Source organism: Festucalex cinctus, chromosome 7 (genome assembly GCF_051991245.1).
Source record: "Festucalex cinctus isolate MCC-2025b chromosome 7, RoL_Fcin_1.0, whole genome shotgun sequence".
Classification (NCBI taxonomy): Eukaryota; Metazoa; Chordata; class Actinopteri; order Syngnathiformes; family Syngnathidae; genus Festucalex; species Festucalex cinctus.
Window position 1 is genome coordinate 4,148,795 of NC_135417.1, and position 24,879 is coordinate 4,173,673.

General features: G+C 39.1%; 1 protein-coding gene across 1 annotated transcript in view; it reads left to right on the forward strand.

Moving 5' to 3' along the window:
- The first annotated feature begins 773 nt into the window (after window positions 1-773).
- The window catches only part of itga8 (integrin, alpha 8), a 55,696-nt gene continuing 31,590 nt past the window's right edge, over window positions 774-24,879 (forward strand). Inside the window, exons 1-13 of the mRNA XM_077527117.1 lie at window positions 774-791; window positions 2,414-2,741; window positions 4,049-4,179; window positions 7,915-8,015; window positions 9,060-9,183; window positions 10,415-10,476; window positions 10,855-10,900; window positions 14,970-15,095; window positions 16,952-16,996; window positions 18,893-18,936; window positions 21,301-21,357; window positions 22,669-22,721; window positions 22,797-23,002. Of these exons, the coding sequence (XP_077383243.1) occupies window positions 776-791; window positions 2,414-2,741; window positions 4,049-4,179; window positions 7,915-8,015; window positions 9,060-9,183; window positions 10,415-10,476; window positions 10,855-10,900; window positions 14,970-15,095; window positions 16,952-16,996; window positions 18,893-18,936; window positions 21,301-21,357; window positions 22,669-22,721; window positions 22,797-23,002 (1,339 nt within the window). The 5' untranslated portion in view covers window positions 774-775. The remainder of the gene's footprint in view (window positions 792-2,413; window positions 2,742-4,048; window positions 4,180-7,914; window positions 8,016-9,059; window positions 9,184-10,414; window positions 10,477-10,854; window positions 10,901-14,969; window positions 15,096-16,951; window positions 16,997-18,892; window positions 18,937-21,300; window positions 21,358-22,668; window positions 22,722-22,796; window positions 23,003-24,879) is intronic.

Here is a 24,879-nt window from a genome sequence, read left to right on the forward strand (position 1 = left end):
AAGAAAAATCAATTGTTTAAAGTAATTAACTGATTAAAATAAGAGGAGGATGAGCGAGTGTGCAGCGGATCAAAAAATGTTCAAGATGTGCTCATAAATGTTGAAAGAATTATCACACAACAGGTGTTCTTCAAAAAAAAAATGTTGAAAAAGCCTTTTTGCTTAGGTGATTAATCGAAATTCTAATATGTGATCAACTCTTTCAGTGCCATTGACGGCTATACACGTCAAAGATCCATTTTTACTGGGCTGGCAGTGAATGCGTTAAAAACATTTACAAAGAGATGATGATAATGGACTGAGAAAAAAAACAAAACAAAACACTTTGGACAGTCTGTTTTACTTAACGGAGCTTACAGGTACATTAATAACAAAATGAACTCCAGTGGCAGCGCAAAGACAAATGAAACACCATTAGTGCCTGACAAGAAAAAAAAAAAAGAAAAAAAAAACTTGAGCGTCTAACGGAGAGGCATCCAACACCTATCAGCAAGCTTTTATGCAAGAAGTATGTATGCCAACGGTCTGCTCTATGTCCTCATGTAAATCTAACATGATGCAGCAAAACGTTCTACAAAAGGTCAGGAGAGGCCAGTTACAACCCCCAATACATCTCTATCTAATTTACCTCATATTCTTACACACTTTTACAACCATTAAAAACAATTGCATTCATTTTTAACAAGCTAGTCCCCGCAATTCCGAGCTGCTCTTGAATGCATCCTTTCCTTTGACGCCTTCATGAGCTGTCACAGAGCAGATGATCACTGATCTAATGTTCAACATGCCATGTAAGTTGAGTCAAACTGTTATATGTCGATAATGTGGACGATTTTGAAAAATTGGTAGTAGGGATAGACCGATTATCGGCTGGGCCGATTATCGGCGCCGATATTTAGCATTTTGAGAAATGTCGGCATCGGCCATTTTGACGAATCATATGGCCGATAATAGATCAATTTTTTTTTTAAGTGTTAACTTCAGGAAACTAATTTAAATGTAAATGTTTTAAAAAAGTTTTTATTTCATTTTTGTCGACCCTGGGAACTCTCTGCACCTTCTGTTTTTGGTTGAAATTAAAACTGAGATAAGTAAAAATTTAATACTTTGGATATTTTTTAATTTTGGATGACTTTTATTTCGTGTAGAAAAAAAAACCCTTAAAAATATTTTACTAACCCTAAAAGTTGCTCAATAAACATATGCTTTAAAAAAAAAAAAAAAAAAAAAGATAAGAGCTGGAGTTTGTATTTTTTTCCAAATTTTGATGTCCCTTTTTAGTGAAAATGAATATCGGCTCCAAATATCGGTTATCGGCATCCTTCACTACTAATAATTGGTATCGGTATCGGGCCCGAAAAACCTTATCGGTCTATCTCTAATTGGTAGTATTGAGAGGGTTAATGAGTGGCGTGTGAAACGTTTGTGGTCCAGTTTATTATTGTGCTTATTTCATGGACAAACAAAGCCAAAGCTTTCCTTATTTTCTGCTCACTACTTTACAAATATAAAAACTGGAGCACGGTTATGAAAACTACAATATTTGGGAATGATTGATTATGTTCTTATGTGCTGATCAGACTGATCAAATTGACCTCAGCATATGTTTGGGCAAGGCCGCATGCTTTGGTTTGGAAGTCCAGTCGCCTTTGATAAAGATAATTTGTTTGCTTTCATTGAGAAATCAGGAAATCCTATATTATTTACATTTGACTGAAAACCAGGATTTGGACTCTTTAAATTTATTAACAGTTCAAACCCTTTTCTTCCTGTTTTGTGTGGATAAGTTTGGAGGCAATAATGTCTAGAGGAAGCTACATATTTACATTGAATAGCCACAATTTAGCATTTTATGTACATTATATATTGTTGCATGTCTGTGAAACGTGGGAGGAATCCCCAGAGAAAATCCATGCAGGCACTCAACTCAAACCGAGAATCTCAGAACATGTAACCGCTAATCCACCGTTTGACTTCGACTTAAAAGCACACACGCATCACAAGAGATCCCATCACTTTGAATTCTCATCAGATTTGTTCATGCAAGAGTTTTTGCAGTTGCGTTACAGCCAAGTCCCCCAATATAATGCAAGGAAACGTGTTAATTATAGCAATGGGGATGCTAGATTAACATGCACGTCAAAGTTTCCTAATTTTTAGCTAATGTGTACATTTTAAAGTCTCACTTTGATTGTGTTTATTGTTGATGGTTTAATTTCCCCATGCGGAAAGGGCGCCATAAAAGGGGCAATGACGCACGGTTTGCGCGCTCACTTGTGGTTTGTGCCTGCTTTAATGACCGCGCGTGTGTGAGTAGGGGGGCAAAAGTTTTGAGCAGGCAGGGGGGGGCGGGGGTGGGACTTTGTTACATTGTGGAGGTTCCCAAGCCACTAGACCTGCTGCTGGTTTGAAGGGGGGTCAGAAGAAGGAGAAGATCCGGGGGAGGAGCGCGGTGATCCAGACGGACTCCAGCCGGCACTTGAAGCGACCTCACCTGCACACGGTGGGACCTGCTTCCGCCTGCCTCTCATCGTCGAACCGGGGATTATAAGCATTAGGATGGAGCGTTCAGGCGACACGGGAATGTTCACACTCCGGTTACTCTCCCTCCTGTGGTGCGCGCCAAGTGGAGTGTGGAGCTTCAACCTTTACGCACAGCATCCCACGGTGTACCGCGGACCCAGTGGGAGTTATTTCGGTTATTCCGTGGACTTCTACCAGGCCAGCAGCGGCAGCAAGACGTGAGTGGCAACTTTGTTGAACGCATCATTTGATAGATATTAAGGTCCATTGCAGTAACATTTCTACAATAAGAATAATACACTTTTCACTTTAATTAATTTAATAATATATAGTCAAAATGGTTACAGAGCTACGCCGCAGCATATTGAGTTATTATTATCATTATTATGATCATCATCATGTGGTAGGAGGTAACCAAATATAGCTTCTTTTATGTCACAATGGTTATAGTAGAGGCTAACATGCATCAAATATTGATATGCAGTTTTGACCTTTTAATATAATCTGTCTCACTCCAAATTGTCTTACAGTTACTGTCAACACTGCTCAACATTACTTACCATACCGTCCATGTAAACTGAAATATTCATAAACATCCACCATCTGTTTGTCTGCCTGTCTGTCTATCACTAACTAGCTAGCGCTAGCTAACTATCTAGCTACCAGAGCTGTGTATGTTTTGTAATATAAATCATGTATAAGATGTGTACAGTATATACAATATACCCATGTACCTATGTATGTACCTATATTGTATATATAATATTTACATATATGTTTATGTATCTACATATATGTATTGTATATATTTATATGTAGATATTAAATTATTGTTCAATTCTCATAACAAGCAATTATCTCCAAATATGCTGTACTAGACACTAATGTAACAAATGTACAAAGACTCATGTCTTCTGTTATAACCGAATATGATCTTTAGTAGGGGTGTTTGCGTTCCGATATTGATATCGGATATTGGTCAGATATCAGCCAAAAATAAATAAACAGGAGAATATCATAGGTTTTACCTCCAGATATTAGCACTCATAAGCAGTTGTTCCCACCATATACTGAATGTCAAAAATTGATTCTGAATGTACTGACATAAACTTGAAATGTTATTTTGCACTTTAATGAGTATGTAATTTGTTTTTATTGACTTTATTAGGGTTATTTCTCAGGGTCCTTTATTTTGTATTTATTTTTTTTTCAAGTGCAGTACATTCCTCATGTTGGAGGTTGAATTTATGTAACCCAAATATTTGGAATGGGTTACATTTTCTCATACTATACCGTTGATGACGATTGTTCTTTATTTGAATTATATCACTTGATCAAGTCTAATGTAAAGCATGTATTATTCATGCTGATATTGGATCAATATCGGTATCGGGTATACTCTACGGGCTGCAATATCGGTCTCATATCGGAAGTGAAAAAGTTGTTTCGGGACAGCCCTAATCTTTTGTAGCATATATTTCCCTTTCTTTCCTTGCATTTCTATTAAGATGAATTTGTGTCCCAGGTTCAGTGTGTTGGTGGGGGCTCCCAAGGCCAACACCTCCCAACCTGGCATTGTGGAGGCCGGGTCCGTCTACTACTGCCCTTGGCCGGGCCTGCCTGACAGCTGCAGACAAATACCCTTTGACAATGCCAGTGAGTTCCCTCCCTTATTTTGTCCTGAACCAAGAGCTGTCGTCATATATTTGATGCAAGCCCTTTAAAGCTAAAGGTGACTTCAGTTGTTACATTTGGAACTAATGAGTTACTTGTATGTGAGCTGGCATGTTGTTTGCATGGAAAAAACACAAGTGATAAGACATATGGCTTTGATCAAAAAGATGGCTGGCAGATTTGCTGGAGCAGGACTGATTAGTTTGATATGCAAAGTATCCAATCAGCCTCTGCTCCATCTCTAACGTGTGCAATGGATAGAGGTTAAAATCCAGGACAAGTGAGAACACAAGAAAGGCGGGGAGTATGGGGAGGGGGTGGGGGGCGCTTTGTATGCACGTGGGAATTTAGTTCCCTTTCGGAAGAAAGACGGGGGATTGGGTGAGGTCTGCTTTTCATTACATCTTGAAAATGTATCCCTGTCTCCTTTCCCCTCCTCTTGTCTCCCCTCCATCAATCCACCCCCTCGCTCTTTCTCCGAGATGACTTAACATCCTCAGAATGAGAGGGCAAAAATGACTTTTTCATGCCTACTTGGCTGGAGGAAGTGGCTTTAAATCAGCATCTGAGCAGCATCAAATTTGAAAGCTTTGAAAAGACAAGTTATGACCACGCATATGGAAATAAAAAACTGTATTATATACTGTACATATGGTACTGTGACAGTGTAGGCCACCATATGCTTTGTTGTTTTAAGGACCTTCTTTTCAACTGTCATTTAGATATAATAAAACAGTAGGATATTTTTGGAAAGAGGTACTGCAGAGGTCAACTATTTTCAATGAGGATCTACATAAAGTTGCATTTGAGACACTATGGCATCAATGGGATTCTTTACCTTCCAGAATTAATGGCACTGACAATAAGACAAATTGGGTACTTACAACTGAAGCCAGAGAGCAGCCATCTTACGTTGCCACTGTTATTGACAACAAATATTTGACTAGCACTTGGAGATAAACTTTATGAGAAAAAAAAATGATGCTCACATTCTTACTGATGAAATGTGTTTGTAGCGCTTCTCCCAGGCTTATATGTAGAGCCGTGCGCCACACAGAGACAGAAAATATCGTGAAAACGCCATGTAGAAATCAATGTACGCGCTTAGCGAGTGGCAACGTAAAATGGCTGCTGGTGGCTTCATTTCTTGCTATGGTGAGTAGGCAGCAATGTGAGTCCATCAAGTACATTAGTGCTAAGTTATAAGTTAGTCATGAACCAGGAAGTAGCCTTCTCACTACTGTACTTTTCTACTCTCACTGGGGCGGCCATTTTGTCACTTGCTATCGACTGGAAATGACATCACAGTTGCTTAGTGCTCAGGTCACGATCAATCACGGCTCAGCTTGTGAATGTCACATGACCAAATTCAGAAAACTGGTGAGCCGTGATTGGTCGTTACCTGACCCCTGAACTGTGATGTCATTTTGAGTCGACAGCAAGTGGTAAAATGGCCGCCCCATGAGATGGATAAAAACGGGTGGATTTTACTGCTTAATTCATATTCCAGAAATACAATGACAATCAGAATGCTATGTTTATAAAAGTGGGGGCTCAAACAACATATTATTGTGAAGAAAAGTTTTGGGTTGACCTCCCCTGTAAAAATATAGAATGTTCTAAACTCTTCCTTCTGTGTCAATGTTTTAGATATTATAGATATTGCTGTTATAATGGAGATATGCATAGATGTATGTATAGCTGATGTCATGTTGGACTTCTTTACTTAATAAACTAGTTGACTAGTTGTTTAATAATTAACTGATGGGGTAATTGTTATTCATATCCCTACATTGGCATAACATTTGAACAGAACTATATACAGACGATAACATTAGGATACAAATGAGTAGCTAGCTAAATGGTTCATGGAAGTTTACTGGTTGCATACTATCAATTGATTGCGCCTTTATGGAGGACATTATCCTGCTAATCGTGGGTAATTTTTCACACAGGCTTAGTTTTTAGATGGGTTAATTGCATGTTCGGAAACCAGAGTAATAAGCCAGAAGCAAGTGTGTGCTTGCACGTGTGCAGTAATCTAAATACCAGCATACGTATCTCTTTGTGGACCACTAAGTGATTGATGATCGAGGCCATGGTGGATTTTTCTAGAGTTACAGCAGACCCATTATTACAGGTACAAACCAGACAGTGGAAGAAGCACACATGAACAGCATAACCAGGGAGAGTGTGGCAAACATCTGTGTGTGTGCGTGTGTCTTGCTGGTTATTATTCACACGTCAATTTCACATGCGCCTGATTAAGTGTAATACGTACCTGCGTGTCTGCCTGGGAGCTGTGACAAAAGGTAGACTTGTCGTGTCATGTTAGCATATCATTCGGATGGAAAACTGAAGCCGATTAGTGGGACAGATAGACTGGACAAAAGTATTGGGACACCTGGGCATACAGGAAGAGAAAATAAATAGTAGGGTTGCCATTTTGTAGCTATTACAGCTAGTAAGTGTGAAGGTGAAGAAGAATTTGTCTGTGGGAATTTGAGAATCAGAGTTTATTAACTCATTCACTCCCAGCCATTTTCACTGAAGCAACCCTCTTTGCTCCCAGATGTTTTACTGGATTTTGACTGATTTTGCAAGGCCCGCAGAATATTGCGTTCTATTGCTATTAAAGCATAGACCCTTCCAAAAGAACGATTAGAGTCTCTTCTTTTATCAGGAAAAAAATTGTATATTTTGCAGCAATTAGCATTAAAAATAGAGCTAAGTTTCATCACTATTCACATTCCTGGTGAAAACACTGACAAAAAGAGCTTGTTGCAACATGGCCCTGGCTGATCTCTTATACTCTGTTGCCAACTGTTGGCCGTTTTTTGTAATACTACCATTGCTTTCAGCCACCTCTTCATGTCAGAAGCTGCATCAAAGCCTTATGTATGCTCTTGCATAAAAAAAACAAAAACATAAATACATTTTGGAGAGTGAAGGACAAAGTATTAAAAACATATTTACAAGTTTTTGGGTTTGAATGAGTTAATATTGGGCCTCACACAATCTCTTTTTTTAATCATCCTATAGGTATTTGATGCAGTTGAGGTCAGGTCTCAAATTCCTTCACACTGAACCAAGTATTCTTCTACGGACTTCACTTTTTGGCAACACTGAAGGGCATATAAACGAAACCCTAGCCCACCATGTCAAATTTGGAGTTTGGTGAGGAGCAGTGTAATGTCAATCAATCTTCCAAATGGTCAGAATCACCAATAAAATGGCCTCTTCCTGTTTAATGAATGATGTCATCCAGGCATTACAACATGCGCATATGCACAGTGCGAATTTGAGTGAGCATGTGTTGGAGGAAGGTGTTTAACAAGGATGGAGGGTACACATTCCGAGAGACCCAGCTGCAATAATGTTGTGAAATATCCACAAAGAAACACGTATACACTCCATTACATCAATCCTAACACAATTTAGTTCAGTCAGCGGGGAGATGCTTGTAATGTGTTTGTCTCCCAGGTGTTGTTATATTTTATGAGACCGGCTTTAGCTACTTAAGAAAAATGGAGCACTAACATCCTGACAAATGTCTGTTTCTGTGGAGCAAATGTTGTTTTGGTGTTTATTTATTGGCCTGTTTAAGACTTTGTTTTATCAAGGCCAAATGCTTTCCATCCTCTCAGACTTCAAGAATGAAGTCAGTGCCAGAGTTTAAGTTCATGACAATGAATTTTTGCTTGTTCTTTTTCACAGATAACCGTATGATAAAGGTAAATGGCAGCAGAGAACCTTTGGAGTTTAAGTCCCATCAGTGGTTTGGAGCCTCAGTAAGGACACACAAAGGCAAAGTGGTAGTAAGTAATCATTGGAAAATGGTAATAAAATGTTTATTGTCATTGTTGCAGAAAAATGAGAAGCAGTTTAGCCGCTCCAGGTTTAGTGACACTCCAGACTATATATCACACCAAACGATGTGCAATGAGGGACATAATAGATGTCAGAGATCTGCGGCAGTAAAAAAGAATCAAGAGCCATGTGCTGTAATATGAGTATCAGAATGACAGTAGTTTATAATGTGACAATAATAATGAAATATTTTACTATGACGTTAACTGTGGAATAAAAAAGTTGAAAAATGTGCAGTACATTTGGTGACAGAAAGTAGACTAGACTTTTGACCAGGTGAACCAGGTCTAAGTTGTGGTGCAGATGGTGTAATGGGATTTTGGTGGATTTGATCCAGGCACAGTCAGACAGATTCTGCACTCCGCTGATATGTGTGGTGGATATCGTATTTTGAAAAAGGCCATTTCAATTAATTTAAAGGGAATGAAAGGAGTCCTTTCAATTGGCCGGGAATCAAGCCGACTGTGTTTATTCCCACAACGTAGTTATTGGAAATTTTGAACACTGCCTGTCTACAAAAATATACAAAAGAAAGAATCTTCCACCCAAAAAAAAAAAAATGAATGAATTATGAATTTACCATTATGTTGCTCATGTACTGCATACATTTATGGCCTAAACCTAAAGCGTTTATCACCACAAAGTATTCTAAAACAATCAAATATTCTGCCTGTAATTTATTTCATTGTTGTTGTGTTAAGGGACCAAAAAATAAGCTTGTTTGTTTATTTATTTATTTATTTATTTTAATAATTGGATGATTAAATGCACATTCAAGTGTTAGTGGAAGCGCAGAAATCTAATTAGATATAATATATGCACTTAAAAGTTTTTTTGTATAGATTTTGTTTATTTGTGTTTATTCTTTATCATTTATTTTAAAACGATTGTAATTTTATAAAAGTAGAAAATGAAAATGAAGTGGATTTTTTTTCTCAACTTCTGCTTTTGAGCTTGTTTTCCAAAAAGTAAACTTGTGATGAATTATACAGGCGTGCGCTCCCCTCTACCACTGGCGTACGGTGAAGTTGAGCGGTGAGATGGATCCCGTGGGTACCTGCTACGTGGCCGTCCAGAACTTCAGTGCCTACGCAGAATACTCGCCGTGTCGAACCAGTGAGTCACTCTACGATTCCGCCTACACTTCCTATCCACCTCACCTATTTTTTATTTTTATTTTTTATTTTTTTTTGCCTTTGCAACTGAATCTAAATGTAGTGCATGCACTCACTGGCCACAACATAAGGTATACGTGCTTAGAAAAATAATTTTGCGATGTTAATTTAAAGCTGCAATATGGAGGATTTCCCCCCAAAATATCTTTACAGTAGCATTTTTATTTGACCAATTATGACTAAAACATCTACTAATTCGTAGATCAACATCTTAGCTGTTCACAATGGGTACCCCTACAAGCCTCTGGCCAATATATTTCAGGAAGTATTAAGCTTATTTGTTAAATTAACAATTTTCTTAAATAAGTAAATAAATAAACAGTTATCTGATACAACTCTTGTTGTATCTGTTTAGATTGTGCAATGCTGGTGGAATAGGTGTCTGTCCAAAGAGCTTATCTTGCAATCTCAACCAAACACTCGGCACATAAATGGACTTGCTACTTCACATCTCACTTTCAAGTCTTTCCCCAACTGATAGCATATCTGTGTCTTTTTTCTGTCATCTTAATGGGCTTGTAGGGATTTTCCTGCCTTGCACCCTAACCCTCACATCCAGGTCCGTCCTCCCTGCAGGGTGATGTGAGCGCGATAAGGGCGAATGGAGGCTATCAGGTGGCACATCGTAAACAGAAGATCAAATGTGGACTTTATTGTCGGCTTCGCCGCTAACAAATCCTTCACTGTTTGCACTCAAACGTGCACGACACGTATGTGCCAGTGCAAACAAAGCCCCACTTAACACAGTGAACCATGTTGTTCTCCAGGGAGACATAAAGCCGCGCTATATTTCCTATCATATGTCTGATTTCTGCGCTTCCACTAACGCTTGAATGTGCACCCTCCCTACATCCCATAAATCACGTTGTGTTTATACGCTCATGTGCGTTGTTACACATCATCAAGCTTCACCTCGGGGTGCCTCCAACATGGGGAACAATCCATCCTTTTCATTTTCATGCACAGTTAGGCGATGTAATTCAAATAAAAACACGCTTTCGACCATGTTGTTTTTCTTTTATCAAATTGTTTCATCTGATATGAGTAATACTCGCCCGTGTCAGATGAGCGTGTAGCTCTAGAAAACAAACCTTCCCGCTGATTAAAACGAATGGCACGCTGCCTCTTTACGCTCAATTGTGTGTGCGTGCGTGTGCTTGTGTGGTTTGCAGATGACCCGGACCCAGAGGGGCAGGGCTTCTGCCAGGCGGGCTTCAGTGTGGATTTCACCAAGGTACGAATGACCTCGACAACACTCCCTGAACGCATCGCGACACTTAAAGCGGAGACCTCCCTTTTTTGCGATTTATTGTGAAAGATGGGAGCCTGTTTGTCCCACGGGGAGCCTCTTGTCCCATTGCGCCTCATAACACAATAGGCTAAATACACACAAATGCATTCTTTCACTGTAAAGTCAGCGGCGACCTTTAACCTCCATCTCACGGCCCATCGTAACCCTCCTGTACAGGAAGCTCTCACTCTGCAGAAGTTGTCAACATGTATGACAGCAGGAATCAAAACATACGGACCACATTTGTTGCCACGCAAATAGTCACTTGCACTCGCAAGTTCCTGTCACATGACTAACCGCAAGTAATTGTATTTATTCCAGGAAGGAAGGCTGGTGGTAGGAGGCCCTGGAAGCTTTTACTGGCAAGGTAAATGCAGTAACACACTACGTGTACACCAAAATGATGGAGTGGAACCTCTGGAGTCAAATAAGTTCAAATTCAACCAAACATCCATCCATAAAGCTCCCAAAAGGTGACTGGAATGTAAACAGAGACATTTAATGAGGGCCTGAAATGTAACTCAAATCCATAAATTATCCATACATGCATTTTCTATACTGCTTATCCTCATTAGTGTCATGGGTGAGCTGGAGCCTGTCCAATCGCAAGGAACACGTGCAAAAAAACAAACCATTCACATTTCACACACATATTTACACCTACAGGCGAGTGCTTCATTTTCGGTACTGGTGTAAATCCTGCACAGAGGCAGGTTAGGCCTGATGTTGGTAATTTCTCAGACAAGTGCAGTAGTTTTTAAAGTGGTAAAAATTTCACCCAGGAGCAGATTATTTTCAACGGGAATTTGAAAGAGGTCGACCAGCAATTGCTAAATGAAGTTTGTTCAATATTAGAGGTTCCACTGCATGCATACAGAATGCTACACATATGAGTTAAGGTGATGCGTTTACCAGTCATACAACCAAAACACACACAACACAGCGGCACGCTTGCCAGATAAGCAGTGTCATCGCAGAGATATGACTCTTCTTTCCATACTTTCCCTCATCCTTTCTACTTCATATCTGTAAGAGTGTGACAGGAAGTGGTTGTTTTACATCAGGGGTCAGCAACCTTTACTGTGAAAAGAGCCATTTTAGGCCAAATAAAATAAATAAAAAAAAAGTAATCATTGTGATGAACGAAATAGTATGGACATACTATGGTTTTGTTTTGTTTTGTTTTGTTTTGTTTTTTGCCTCTCTTCTTCAATTTTGGGACCATTTTTTTGTTGTTGTTTTTTTACTTTTTTTTCTGCCATTTTTGCTATCAATTCTGATATTTTTGACAATTTTATGGACATTTTGGGGAATTTATTGGTCTGTTGTTGGACATTTTGTAGTTACTTTTTAAATTTTTTCTTTTCTGACTTTTTTAAAATAATTTTTTGTTTTGTGTACATTATATAATAATTTTGGACATTTTATAGTTGCTTTTTGAACATTTTTCTTTTCTGCTTTTTTTTTTTTTTTAAATAAATCTTTGTACTATTTGGAATTTTGTGTGCATTGCATGGTCATTTTCAGCTCTTTTTGGATCTTTTGGACATTTTATGGTAACTTTTTGGACATTTTTTAACTTTGTCATAATTTTTCTGACAACTTACAAATTTGGTCTCTGGCATTTTTTGAATATTTAATTTATTCTTTTTTTCCTAAATCGTTGATTCCCTAAAATAATATATTATGTAGAAAATGTATATAAATATGTTAAAAAAATCTATATTAATTTCTATTAAAAAAAATTAGAGATCCACAGGGAGCCAAATAGGGACTAAAAAGCAATATGTGGCTTCAGAGCCACAGGTTGCAGACCCCTGGCTACACATTGAGTTGATCTTTGGAGGGTGGGGGGGGGGGGGGGGGGGGGGGGGGGGGGTTGCCAGGAGCGACAGCCACTCTGCTCCATAAGGGGAAGGAGGCTCTGGAAAGGAAAGGTGTGATAGCGGGTCATTAAGGAGATGACAGTAACGTGTTGCAGAAGGCCACGAGAGGGATGCGAGGTGAGGGAGGAGGTTATTTAGACAGCGCAGATGCATTTCCTGCACGATAGATTCCTTTCAGGATGTTGAGTCCGAGCAGAATGCTGAAATGTCATCGAAGTGGAGTTCACCCTTACAAGTGTGCCAGTACTCCCACTATTCCAGGTGTGCTCTCAAGGGTCCCCCCTTTCCTTTTCCCTTCATCTAAATTAGGGAAAACACTGTTCTGCAGATGCTCATTTATCTCCAGTTTCCTGTTTTATTCAAAATGGCATCAAGGAAAGACAGAGTACAATGCACGCTTCCACCAAGGTTGAGCATTTTGGCACAAGGGGAATGTTTCAGTTCTATTTGTGCAGCTATCTTTTTAACTAGCAGGCTAATTCTTGCTTTATGTAGAACAGTGGTGTCCAAACTACGGCCCGGGGGCCATTTGCGGCCCGCCATAAATTTTTTTGGCGGCCTGCGGCAAATACTAAAAATAATTTTTCAATGCTGTTTAAAAAAAAAAAAAAAAAACGAGGGTGGATTAAACATTTCTAGCTATGCAAAGACACAATTTTTCAATAAGTAACTGTACATTATCTCAACAATTTATAATTGCTTCATTGATTTTTACCATGTTTAACTCATTCACTGCCATTGACGGAAAAAGACGTCAAATTATGCATTTTTTTGCTGGTCTGGCAATGAATGTGTTAATAAATAACTTTTTAAAAAATCAAAGTGGCCCTTGCAGCTTTCTATTTTTCTGTATGTGGCCCTCAGAGGAAAAAGTTTGGACACCCCTGATGTAGAATGAGAACACCATGTGACTTTTCCATGGGGAAGCATTGCTTGCTAGGGCAAGAGGAATATTTGCCCCGTGACTCAAATAAAGGCGGAAAAAAAGAAAATAAATCAGTCTTGCAAAAACAGAACCATGATTGTGGAGCGCAGTTTGTTGATAATGATGGGGGTCACGCCATTTTTGTTGCTGTTACGATTACGAGGAGTGAGAAGAAAAAATTCCTCAAACAAATCTGGAAAAACATTACCGAATGTCACATTTGTGTTTGTTCATTTGCATTCCAGGGCAGTGGGAATGTTACTTTATGAGTCAAATGTTGAATATAGACCGTGTAGCTCCCTCTCTCTCTCTGGGCTAAATTAAAGGAATGAGTGGAGCCGCTTCAATTGGCCGGGAGTCAACTGAATTCCCTCCCACAACGGCATCCAATGACATTTGTTTACAACAACGAACAAAAGTCCAGTAATCGAGACTCAACTTTTGCACATTGTGTGATTTTTCACATAATCCTGCTACATAGCTAACACAACTGTTAATGGGTAATCAAAACAACACACCAGTGCACATTTAGTGGAGATTAAAAAAAAAAATGCAGAAACCGTTGTATAGAGACCACCAAACAATATTTGTACGATTCAGGTTTGTTGTTTGTTAGTGGTGCCGTTGTTACTTAGCATATAAAAGCCACAGCAGACTCCACTAATGGACTGCTCCCTCTCTCAGTGCCCTCATCTCAGCAAGGCCGGCTGCCTCCAGTTAAAATACTTCCTCTTAATGTTTATAAAAGCACTTTGCCTGGATTTTATAGACTATTATATGAAACAATCATCATCAGCAGTAGAGCCATATATACTCCCTGGACACTTCATTAGGTACAAACACAATATCATACAAGACCCGTATCAAGAATTGTCTTTGAAAAGATAATCACGCTCAGTTATGATTGGCAACGCCAGGGAGGTATTTATTTAACAATTTGTTTATTATTTTGGCTATCGTTCACTGTGGGGGAAGAAATTCAGTCTTCTCATACTGAGACCACCTGTCAGTGTGATACATTGCAGTCCAACCACCACAATATTCACATTCTGAACTTGTGCCTAATATTGTGGCAAGTCACTGTATGGTCAGCCCATTACTTGGCGTAATAGGTCCTCAATTATAAAACCATGTGTCATTCATCAAGTTTAATGGTGAGTTGAATGTGTTGATGTGTTATTTTGGGAGATAAAGCCAGGCCAAGTAGGCAATGTCGAGCTGTCCAGAAGGTTAAGAGTGCTCCGTTTCCTCTGCCTGAGTCCCAACACGTGCACGCATGCACATTAAAGACGATTTATGGAAGGTTGAGTACGGCTGTAGATAAAATGGTTTGTTTGTTTGCCCTGCTGTTCAACAGCAGAGCAAAGGTGTTGTTTGTGTCTCTGCAAGCGCGTGTAAATCATAAACCCTCACTGTGGAAAAAAAAACAACCCTGCTTTCTTGAGTGTTTTAAGGAACATGAGGAACATGTTTCCTGTTTTTCACTCTACTAATGATGGGTTTTACCTCCCCTCGAGGTTGACGCCGATGTGTCGCGAGTTTTACGCATGCTCTAAACAGATGCAGTGCGCTCACCCTGCTTGTTTATTCCATGTACAGTATCTCTATTTTGTGTGTGTGTGCAGGTCAGGTGATGACAGCAGGCGTAGCTGAGATACTGAATGGTTACTCCTTGAAAGCTGTGCTAAGACGAGTTCCAGGAGAGAAACAAACCGTCGCTGCTGAAGACACACACGATGACAGTTACCTCGGTATTTACTACAAATAATGACTTTGTTCGTCTATCTATGCCAAGGATAACTAATGCTCTTCCCCTACCACCACATATCATCATTATTTCAGTGTTCAGTGGTGCCTTGAGATATTATAGTGACCCAATTTAAGTTGTCATTCAGCCAATTTTTTTGCTTTGACTATAATAGCACTAAATGGTTACAGTGAACTCAACTCAGCTCACTTTACAATAACCAGCAGTTTGGAAAATATTAAACAATTCATCAGAAAAGATGCTTCAAGCTGTTTAATGGCACTTCTAGTCAAAGTAAAGTAAAACAAGGAGAACTACATATTTTGTATTTAAAAAACCACACAACTTAGCTTTAAAAATGTCTTGCTAGCTAATGCTAACACAAAATGGACACCACTTTGGCATGTTAAGAGTTAGCTTTGACAATATAGGTTTTTAGAACATTCAGCAATAGATATTTGAACACAGTGGAGCAAAATATGTTGATAGATATCATAGCCTGCTAGCTAATGCTAAAACAAAATGGACACCACTTTGGCATGTTAACAGTTAGCTTTGACAATAGATGTTCTTAGAACATTCAAGCACTAGATATTTGAACACAGTGGAGCAAAATTTGTTGATAGATATCATGGCCTGCTAGCTTAATGCTAACACACAATGTACACCACCTTTGGCATGTAATTAAACACAAACAGTGGAGCAACATATGTTGACAGATATCTTTTTTCACATGATGCACAAAATGTTTTATTATTTATATTTAATTATGTTACGTTATATATTATAAAGTAGAATATTATAGAGAGCTATTTCCCCCTATTAAAAACACAAGCACAACGTTTTTGTTTTGTTTTGGGGGAAGGCTGGAACAGATTAATGACTTTTTCATTCATTTCAATGGGGAAAGATGAATTTAGATATGTCTTTTGTGTTCTGATCGAGGTCACGGAACACATCGAACTTGGATTTCAAAGCACCACTGAATGTACTTTTTTTGACATCTTGGTTTGATTGTGAGCCGTGAGATTTTTCGAATGTAAAATATGTGCCTTGGCCCAATAAAAGTTGGGAAATACTGCTCCACAGACATTATCGCCAAACCAAAAAAAAAAAGTTGACTGGACAGTGTATCTTTCCCAGTAGGATCAGTTGCTGGTAATAGGTTAAAGATATAGACTTGGCTGTCATCTCATTTTGTGGGACAGCAAATAAAAACTATGAAGACTTGCTCTGACAATGAAAAACAATTCCTGAGAATTGGAAGAACAGAATCAGTTGTATAATACATCCATGATGGAAACATATAACCTTAACCTGAAAGAGAGTTCGTCAGGTAGTCCCTAAGCTTCAGTCAGCAATGACAACAGATCACATATCCTCTCTCATGTCCCACAGAAATCCTGGGGCTCTCTCTGACCTTTCTCCCAGCCTACGTACGTCTTCTTTCCTCAAGTGGCCTCTCAGTCAAACCTTTGTCACTAGATTCCACGCCTATTGAGCTGGGAACCCTCAAACTGTGACCGTCATCAACCATGTTATTCTCCCCCTTGTTCCGGCAATCGTTGCTGGAATTTAGCTTTTATCTTCTCTGCAGCTTCTTCACAGCCTCCACCAGGATTATGTAATTTCCCTCTGGGGACTAGATGACGATGTCGGTCCATAGAGTTGTGGACAGTACTGCCTATGGGAATGGCAAGATTGGCAAAACGGTTTTGGATAATATTTTTGCAAAATAGCGCCAGCTAATGGCCTGGCATGCATACTACATCCTTTTCAGCTCGATTTCACAACGTCATTTGTAAATGTTTCCCAAATGTCACTAGTGTGTTTTAATTGGTAAATGATCTCTCCCTCTAGGTTACTCTGTAGCGGTGGGGGAGTTTACCGGCGATTCGGAACAAGGTGAGAAAACCAACAAAGAACACATGCAGCACCAAAACAGTACAACTTGTCTCCTTCTCACTTGGAATGCTCACATCACTGTGGCGTGTGATTAGTTGACCCAAAGGAAGCGCGCGCACACAGCTGGGTGACAATGTGCAGCTCTGAACCGCAGGCAATAAATGAGAACTGTCTCTGAATGTCTGGGTCGCAACCCCGAGGGGACACGTCTTTGGGAATTACTGATAACGGGATTTCCTGCGCTCCGCTCTGACTGATTAGGATGATTAGTGGCAGACTAAACCTGCAGATAGAGGTTTAGAATTTCTTCTGGACTTGAACAAAATAGCTAATGAACCTGTGCTGGATGGATTTACGAGGATTTCATCTGAAAGGAAAATGGGTGTATCATCTGGGTTTTTTGAAAATGAAAGTTTTTTGGGGGGGGCATTATGTATTTTCTCAAATAGTGGCTTCAAGTGCATTTCCCACCACAAATTAACGTCTGGAATCAAGAATAACTGAAATGACATGTGGGCATTAAATTGTAAACCACTGAGCCCATTTGATCTCTATCACTTACGCCATTGCTAAAGCTAACCAAAACAGCAGCACTAGGACTGTCAATTTGTCATGACCAGGGTCAAGCAAGGGTTATGCTTACTATTATGACTAGGGTCACGCAAGGTTTATGCTTATACTGTCATGACTAGGGTCATGCAAGGGTTATGCTTACTGTTATGACTAGGGTCATGCAAGGGTCATGTTTAGTACTGTCATGACTAGGGTCATGCAAGGGTTAGGCTTACTGTTATAACTAGGGTCATGCAAGGGTTATGCTTTTCCTGTCATGACTAGGGTCATGCAAGGGTAATATTTAGTACTGTTATGACTAGGGTCATGCAAGGGTTATGTTTTTACTGTCATGACTAAGGTCATGCAAGGGTTATGTTTGGGTCACGACCGTGATGTCAAGTGTCTGTTTTGAACGGATGTAACCAGCATCTAATTTCAACTGGTAAGACGCTATGTGATGTCAGAAGCTATGTGATGTCAGGAATCTTTAATCTCTTTATCTAGTCAAGAGCCAATCAGATAATTCCATGTCAGTTCTGTTACCCACATGATTAGCCACAACCAATCAGATCGATTCACTGTCTTTATAAGCCTGTCTGAGAAGTGTGTGTTTTTGTCAGATTATTACCTCTGTTCCTCTGAGCAACTCGTTGTTTCTCGTCTAGTCAAGTTTGTGCCACGCCTCTCGATGTGAATAAATAGTTAAAATCTTATTTGTCTCTGTGCTTTGAGATCCAACCTCAGCACATAACACAATTTAAGTAAGACTAAAGAAAGAGGGATTTTTTTCCAGACACATTTAGATTTGTATTGCTTCCTTTTCAGACAACATTGCTGCCGTCATTGCCTCCATTTCTAATGTCATCTATTGGCGCCTCTTTGTCAATCACCATTTAGTGGGATTTTTACTGAATGAGCTGGCTTTTATGAACCCCCAATAGCCAACTCAAAGGCCCACTGGCCCAACACATGTCAAAGAGTCTCAAAAGTTACACCAGCCTTTAGATGCAAGTGTTGTGGTGCGAAGCTCACGGTGGGCTTGTAAGTCTTCATAAGTGAAGTGGTCGTAATTTAAAAGTTCTAGCGGTGATGGGAAGTTATGCTTTGTGGTCTAAGGAAGCGCTGGAGGACAGGAAAGCAAGGGGTCTCTCTGATCACCCTGAGATGTTAATTGCACCACAGTCATCAGTCACTATTAGACCATCATTCAACTCTTCTTTTCTCACAGTCGCTGCACTGTTTAGTGTTTCAATCCTTTGACAAACCCCTGTCGAGCCCCGTCTTTGATTGTAAGTCTTTCCCACACGCGCACTAATTCAAGTCTGTTTTGGAATTTTTCAGAGCTGATAGCCGGAGTGCCGAGAGGAGCGCAGAACTTTGGATATGTGAGTATGGATGCAGGAATGCAAAAAAAAAGTGCTTGAGATTTGTGTGTTTTTGCAAGGATTTGGGAGGAAATCATACAATAAGTTGAGAACCTTTACGATCAAAGTGGCCTCGGTGCATGTGAATGACCTCTGACCTCGTGTGCAAAACCCCTCAAGGGAAGAAAAAAGGTCCCACTGCAATGCGCTCCACAGACATGCAGTGCTGAAAACATTTCATTTTGTAAGTAGGCTATCTTAGTTTATGAGATCAGCAACCTTTACTGTCAAAAGAGACATTTTAGACCAAATAAATACAAATAAAAAATCTGTCTGGAGCCATAAAACCAGTTTGAACATTGTGATGAACAAAGCAGTACGGACATATTATAGTAATTTTTTACCTCTCTTCTTCCTTTTTTGGAAATTTTTGGCAATTTTGTGGACATTTTATGGTAATTTGGGGGATTTATTCTTTTGTTTTGGGACATTTTAGAGTTACTTTTTCAATGTTCTCTTTTCTGACTTTTTTGACAATTTTGTGTACATTATATGATAATTTTAAGAATTTATTTTTTGCTTTTTTGGCAATTCCAAAGACATTTTATGGCAATTTTCTTGTTTTTGGACATTTTATGATTAATTTATGAACTTTTTTTTTCTGCCTTTACAAAAAAAAAAAAAAATCAGACTTCATATTGGCAATTTTGTTTACATTATATGGTAATTTTCCGCTCTTTTTGGACATTTTATGGTCACTTTTTGGATATTTTTAGTTTTTTTTTTTGTTTTTTTGTTTTTTTTTTTTACTTTTGCCATCTCCCTCTGGTCTCTTTTTCTGACAACTTACAAATTGGATTCTGACATTTTTAGTATTGAATTATTCCTTTTTGTATCTAAAGTTTTAATTAATTCAAAGAATATTTTATATAAAAAAATTAAAATACTTAAAAAATCTATTTTTTATTGTATTTTTTTTATTTATTTTTTTTATGTTATTTATTTATTTATTTATTTATTTATTTATTTATTTATTTATTATTTTTTTAGAGCGACTAAAGAGCCACATGTGGCTCCAGACCCACAGGTTACAGACCCCTGTCTTAGTGCATTTAGATGTCGATATGTACTGTAATTATGACTGCGTAGGTTAGTGATAGACAACACACATTCTAAGAGATTTTGGGTTGCATCGCCACTGCAGGAACTGATCTCTGTCATCAACCCCCTGCATTAGACTGATGAAAATGAGTGCAAGGAGGGGGGCAGAAATACTTGACTCATGGCGCCTACCCCCCATGCTACGCCACTGTTTCGACTTTGTGACAAACGGATGAGAAACCGTTTCCAGATTTTGACCACAGTCATTCTAGCGTGTTACACGGCACCCTGCTCCTCCACCACTCTCAACATGACAACAACAGCGTGAGGAATGTCTCTTTTAGACGTTGGGGAACAATACATTGACTCTGGTGGATGTTTGCGGTTCACCACGTGGAGACCCGGGCCTTGAACTTGTCAAGCGTCGTCGCGATTCGCAAAGCTGGCAGGTCAAGAAGAAGCACGAGACCAAACAGACATTTGCGGCTCAGAACAACTCGCTCTGATGCTCTATGTTGTGTTTTGTGTCGAACTGCCATGCACTCTTATGGGAACTTGTCCCCGGGGCTGACTGTGTCCGTCCTCCCTAATGACACACTGCTTCCGCGGCATGTGAAAGGCGCTGACCCCGCGTCACCCCGCTAACCCGCCTTCACACACACGACCTTAACCTGTAATCACAGTGCACGCACAGTACACGCACACTTTGCAACATTGTGTTTTCGAGCAGGGAGAGAATCCTGCGTTGGTATAATGAGCGTAATAGAGGATGCAGGTTGGTTGTTTCCATGTCCCAGATGACCGTCCCACTGGGACTAGTTAACATTTAATGTTATGAATCTGATATTTGTGTTTTTCTTCATCTCTCTTTCTGTTTGTAAATCAATCCTGGGTTAGTGTGTCTTTGCAACATCTGCGAATGGGTTGAGCAGTATCCTCCTGTGTTTGTGTGTATGTGTGTGTTAAGCCCCCGGCTGTCCCCATGTGGTTGTTATTTTAGGTCTTATGAAGGAATTCTCAGCCTCCCCGCCCCTCCATCTCTCCCGACAAGCAGGGTTGCTTTTGGGGGAAGGCGGGTTAAAGGGGAGCACGAAGGATGGTAATGGGGGAGGGCAGGATAAAAAATTTTAAAAAAGGCATTTAAGCTTTGTGGTGTTGGTTTTAGTTTTTTAATATATATATATATATATATATATATATATATATATATATTATATATATGTCTGGTCAGGACAAAAGCTGCTGAGTCATGACAACTCACGAGTTGTCCTTCTGCTTCTTTAGGTCGTGATAATCAACTCCACCAACCTGACCTTTATTCAGAATTTCACTGGAGAACAGGTAGGTATATTTTAGAGCACAAATTTACTTTTGTTGTCTGAATAAACTTGTCTTATAATCTTAAAAGTTTTAGAAGTCAGTTGTGGTCAAGTGTTAGCCACGAGATTGTGATTGCATTTGCCCTGCGAGTGTAGCTAGCATACTTTTAGCCGGACACATTTAGGAAATATTCAAAGCAATCTCTTTCAAATTTATGAGAATTATTGGTGAATATATCATTTGATGCTTTCATTGAAGAACAAAACTCAAGATTACCCAGTTATAGACCTAACCTGCAGTTTACCAAATTTCATTAGTAAGATTGTTTTTGCTAAAATAATTATCCATCCACCCAATTACTGTGGAGCTTATTATTGTTATTCTTATAACTGGAGCCAATTCCATCTGACTGTTGTACTAGTCACGTCCATTTTGACTCAATTGTAAGTTATCAAAAATAAGGCTCATTGTTGTGGGAATGCTGAAAGCTTTTTTTGCAGAGAAACAACTCCTACATTATACTTCCGATTTACAGCATTCAAATTTCAACTTGCTTCAAAAATTCACGCCTTCTGGGGTATATATGGTCTGACTCCACATTACTTATTATACTCGCACAATTTAACGTTAAAGCTCCTTTTCCCCATTCATTTGAAATGGGGCTGACATTAAACTTTTTCTAAGTCCCACTTTCCACGCCCACTTCCATACATACAATTTATTATCATTACTAGCGCTCTGATACTGCTCAGTGGTGCACTTGGTTAAGTGTGCTGTCCACTAACCAGGAGGTACCAGGTTCGAAACCCACCTCTGACTGTACATTGCAAATATGTAAAATGGCAACTGAAATGATTAAATGCATGGTGGCTTTCATCAGGAAATGGATTATAATGTCTTCGAAATGATTAAATCCATCCTTACACAGATTGCAGTTCAAGTTTTCCTTTTATTAATTTATCTTTCAACTTCAATGAAAACTTTGTAATTTTCACATAATTTGTCTTTCAATTTACTTTATAAGCATTCAGCTTAGCAGTCCGCTATTAACATTCAGCTTAGCAGTCCGCTATTAACATTCAGCTTTCAGCATTACCACGCAATTTCTCCAGAAATTGCACTTCGTCTAGTCTTATAATGGGCTACTTTCATTAATTCTACGTAATTAATTTCCCACCTTGAGTTTTCAACTGAAGGTTTTCTGAATTTTTAATCCCCATTTTACATGCACACCTTTTCATGGGTTACACGAGCATAATTGATTGTTTGACATGTTTTGCACAAAGAGTCTTTTCACAAATATGTCTTAATACGCAATACTCTGTACTTCAGATGGCCTCTTATTTTGGCTACTCAGTGGCTGTAACTGACCTGAACGGAGATGGGTAAGCGGGCCATATCATATTAGCATGTATTACATGTATGTATTGTATTGTCTAAACTCCGCCTCGCACCTCCAGGACGGACGACGTGCTCGTCGGAGCCCCCCTCTACATGGAGAGGGAGATGGAAAGCAAGCCCAGAGAAGTGGGCAGGGTCTACTTGTACCTGCAGAAGGCCCCACTCACCTTCTCCAAACCCGTCGCCCTCACCGGCACGCACACCTTCGGCCGCTTCGGCACAGCCATAGCGCCTCTGGGAGACGTCAACAACGACGGATACAACGGTAAGCCGGGGGAGTGTGGGAAAGAAACGATACAAAGTCAATTAAGTTGGATGAAATTTATCTGAGCAACACAAACAAATGCGAGAGGAAAAATAACAAGGCCTCCTCGCATACTTCACAGTCTTTGCCATTTTTGGCTTGAGGCTGATAGAGAAGTGGCAGATCATAACAAAAACTTGACCTTATTATTGTAACATCATTACATCAATAATAGAAATAATCTTTCATAGCCAATTTCCTTGCAGGCTTGTTTATAGGATTTAAATTAAAGAGGATAAATACTGATGATGTATTTTGTCAAACATATTCAATGGAGCCTGTTCTCACCAAAATTTAGGAGGTGTTTGTACAAAATGAATATGAAGGGATTAGAGGAAATTAAGAATTTGGGATTTGTGTGACCACACTAGAGCACATTAATTTATTCAAATTGTGTACATCAGGCAACAAAACCTCTGAACAATCTGTATTATGTTTTATAAATCATCCCACCAGGCGGAACAGCTATAGGTGCGAGACTAGTGCACAACTAGTGCACCAGATTTAAAGTGAATGAAAAGAGCTGCTTTGATTGGCCATTATTGAAGTTGGCTATGAGTACTTCCACAGCTGCACAATTTACATTGGTCATGAAAATAGGACCTTCAGTATTAAAGAGGAAGTCAACCTTAAACATTCCTTGACAATAATATGCTATATGTGACCTCACTAGTCTAAACATGACATTCGGATTAGTATGACATTTGTAGAATATGAGTTATGCAGCAAAATCCAGGTATTTTTATCCATCTCACGGGGCGGCCATTTTGCCACTGGCTATCGACTGAAGATGACATCACAGTTGCACAGGTCTCAGGTAACAACCAATCACAGCTCACCTGTTTTCTGACACTGCGGTGTGATTGGTTGTTACCTGAGACCTGTGCAACTGTGATGTCATTTTCCCTCGACAGCAAGTGGCAAAATGGCCGCCTTCTGATATTGACAAAAACTGCTAGATTTTGCTGCTTAACTTATATTCCACTAACGCAATATTAACCAGAATACCGTATTTGCATGAGTGGGGCTGCATAGAACATATTATTGTCAAGAAATTTTGGGGGTGTTTTTACACCTGTATGACAGGTTAGAATGTTAAAATGTTTCTCAAAACATTACATTATGATGGTTTTCATTTTGAGGTCATTATGTCCTATTCCTAAAAAACTCAAACTGAAAATACACTTTCAGAGGTTTCACTGTATCAAACAATCTAATTTCATTTATGTAGCACTTTTTATATATAATAAAAATCCATCACTTGGTGCTTTACATAAATAAAACTAAATTATAATAGCAACTGCTGTGCAGACATGCTTATTAAAAAGTTTTTAATAAAAAATGACAAATAAAAACAAATTTTATTATATTTTAAATACAAATTGTGTAGAGACTCATTAATCTGTACTAGAATATAGTGAAATAAAAAGACAAGAATTAAAACCATGTGCTCATCACGCGTGCACTAAGTCACGTTATTCCCCTCACACTTGTAGTCTATTACGATTTAGGTTTTACTTTGTCTTGATTAAACTGAAAGTCTGCACAAGTTCATATTTGGAACGTCTGTCTTTGTTTAGAACTGCAACAATAAACACAAAGTAGTTCCCCTCCTCCCACGCAACCTCCAGCCATTGTTTCAGTTTCGGGGGTTCGACAAAGTTCAGTCGATGGCTGTTTACAGTTGTCAGAGCGGTACGTCGATTTAAATCGGTGTTAAAGAGATTTTGACCCTCCTGTTTGACAATTTCGGACAAAGGTAAATCTGATGTCAGACAGATCTTTTTCTGCATTTCCTCTACATTCAAGACTGTTTGGTCTCTGATAGAGGAAATCCC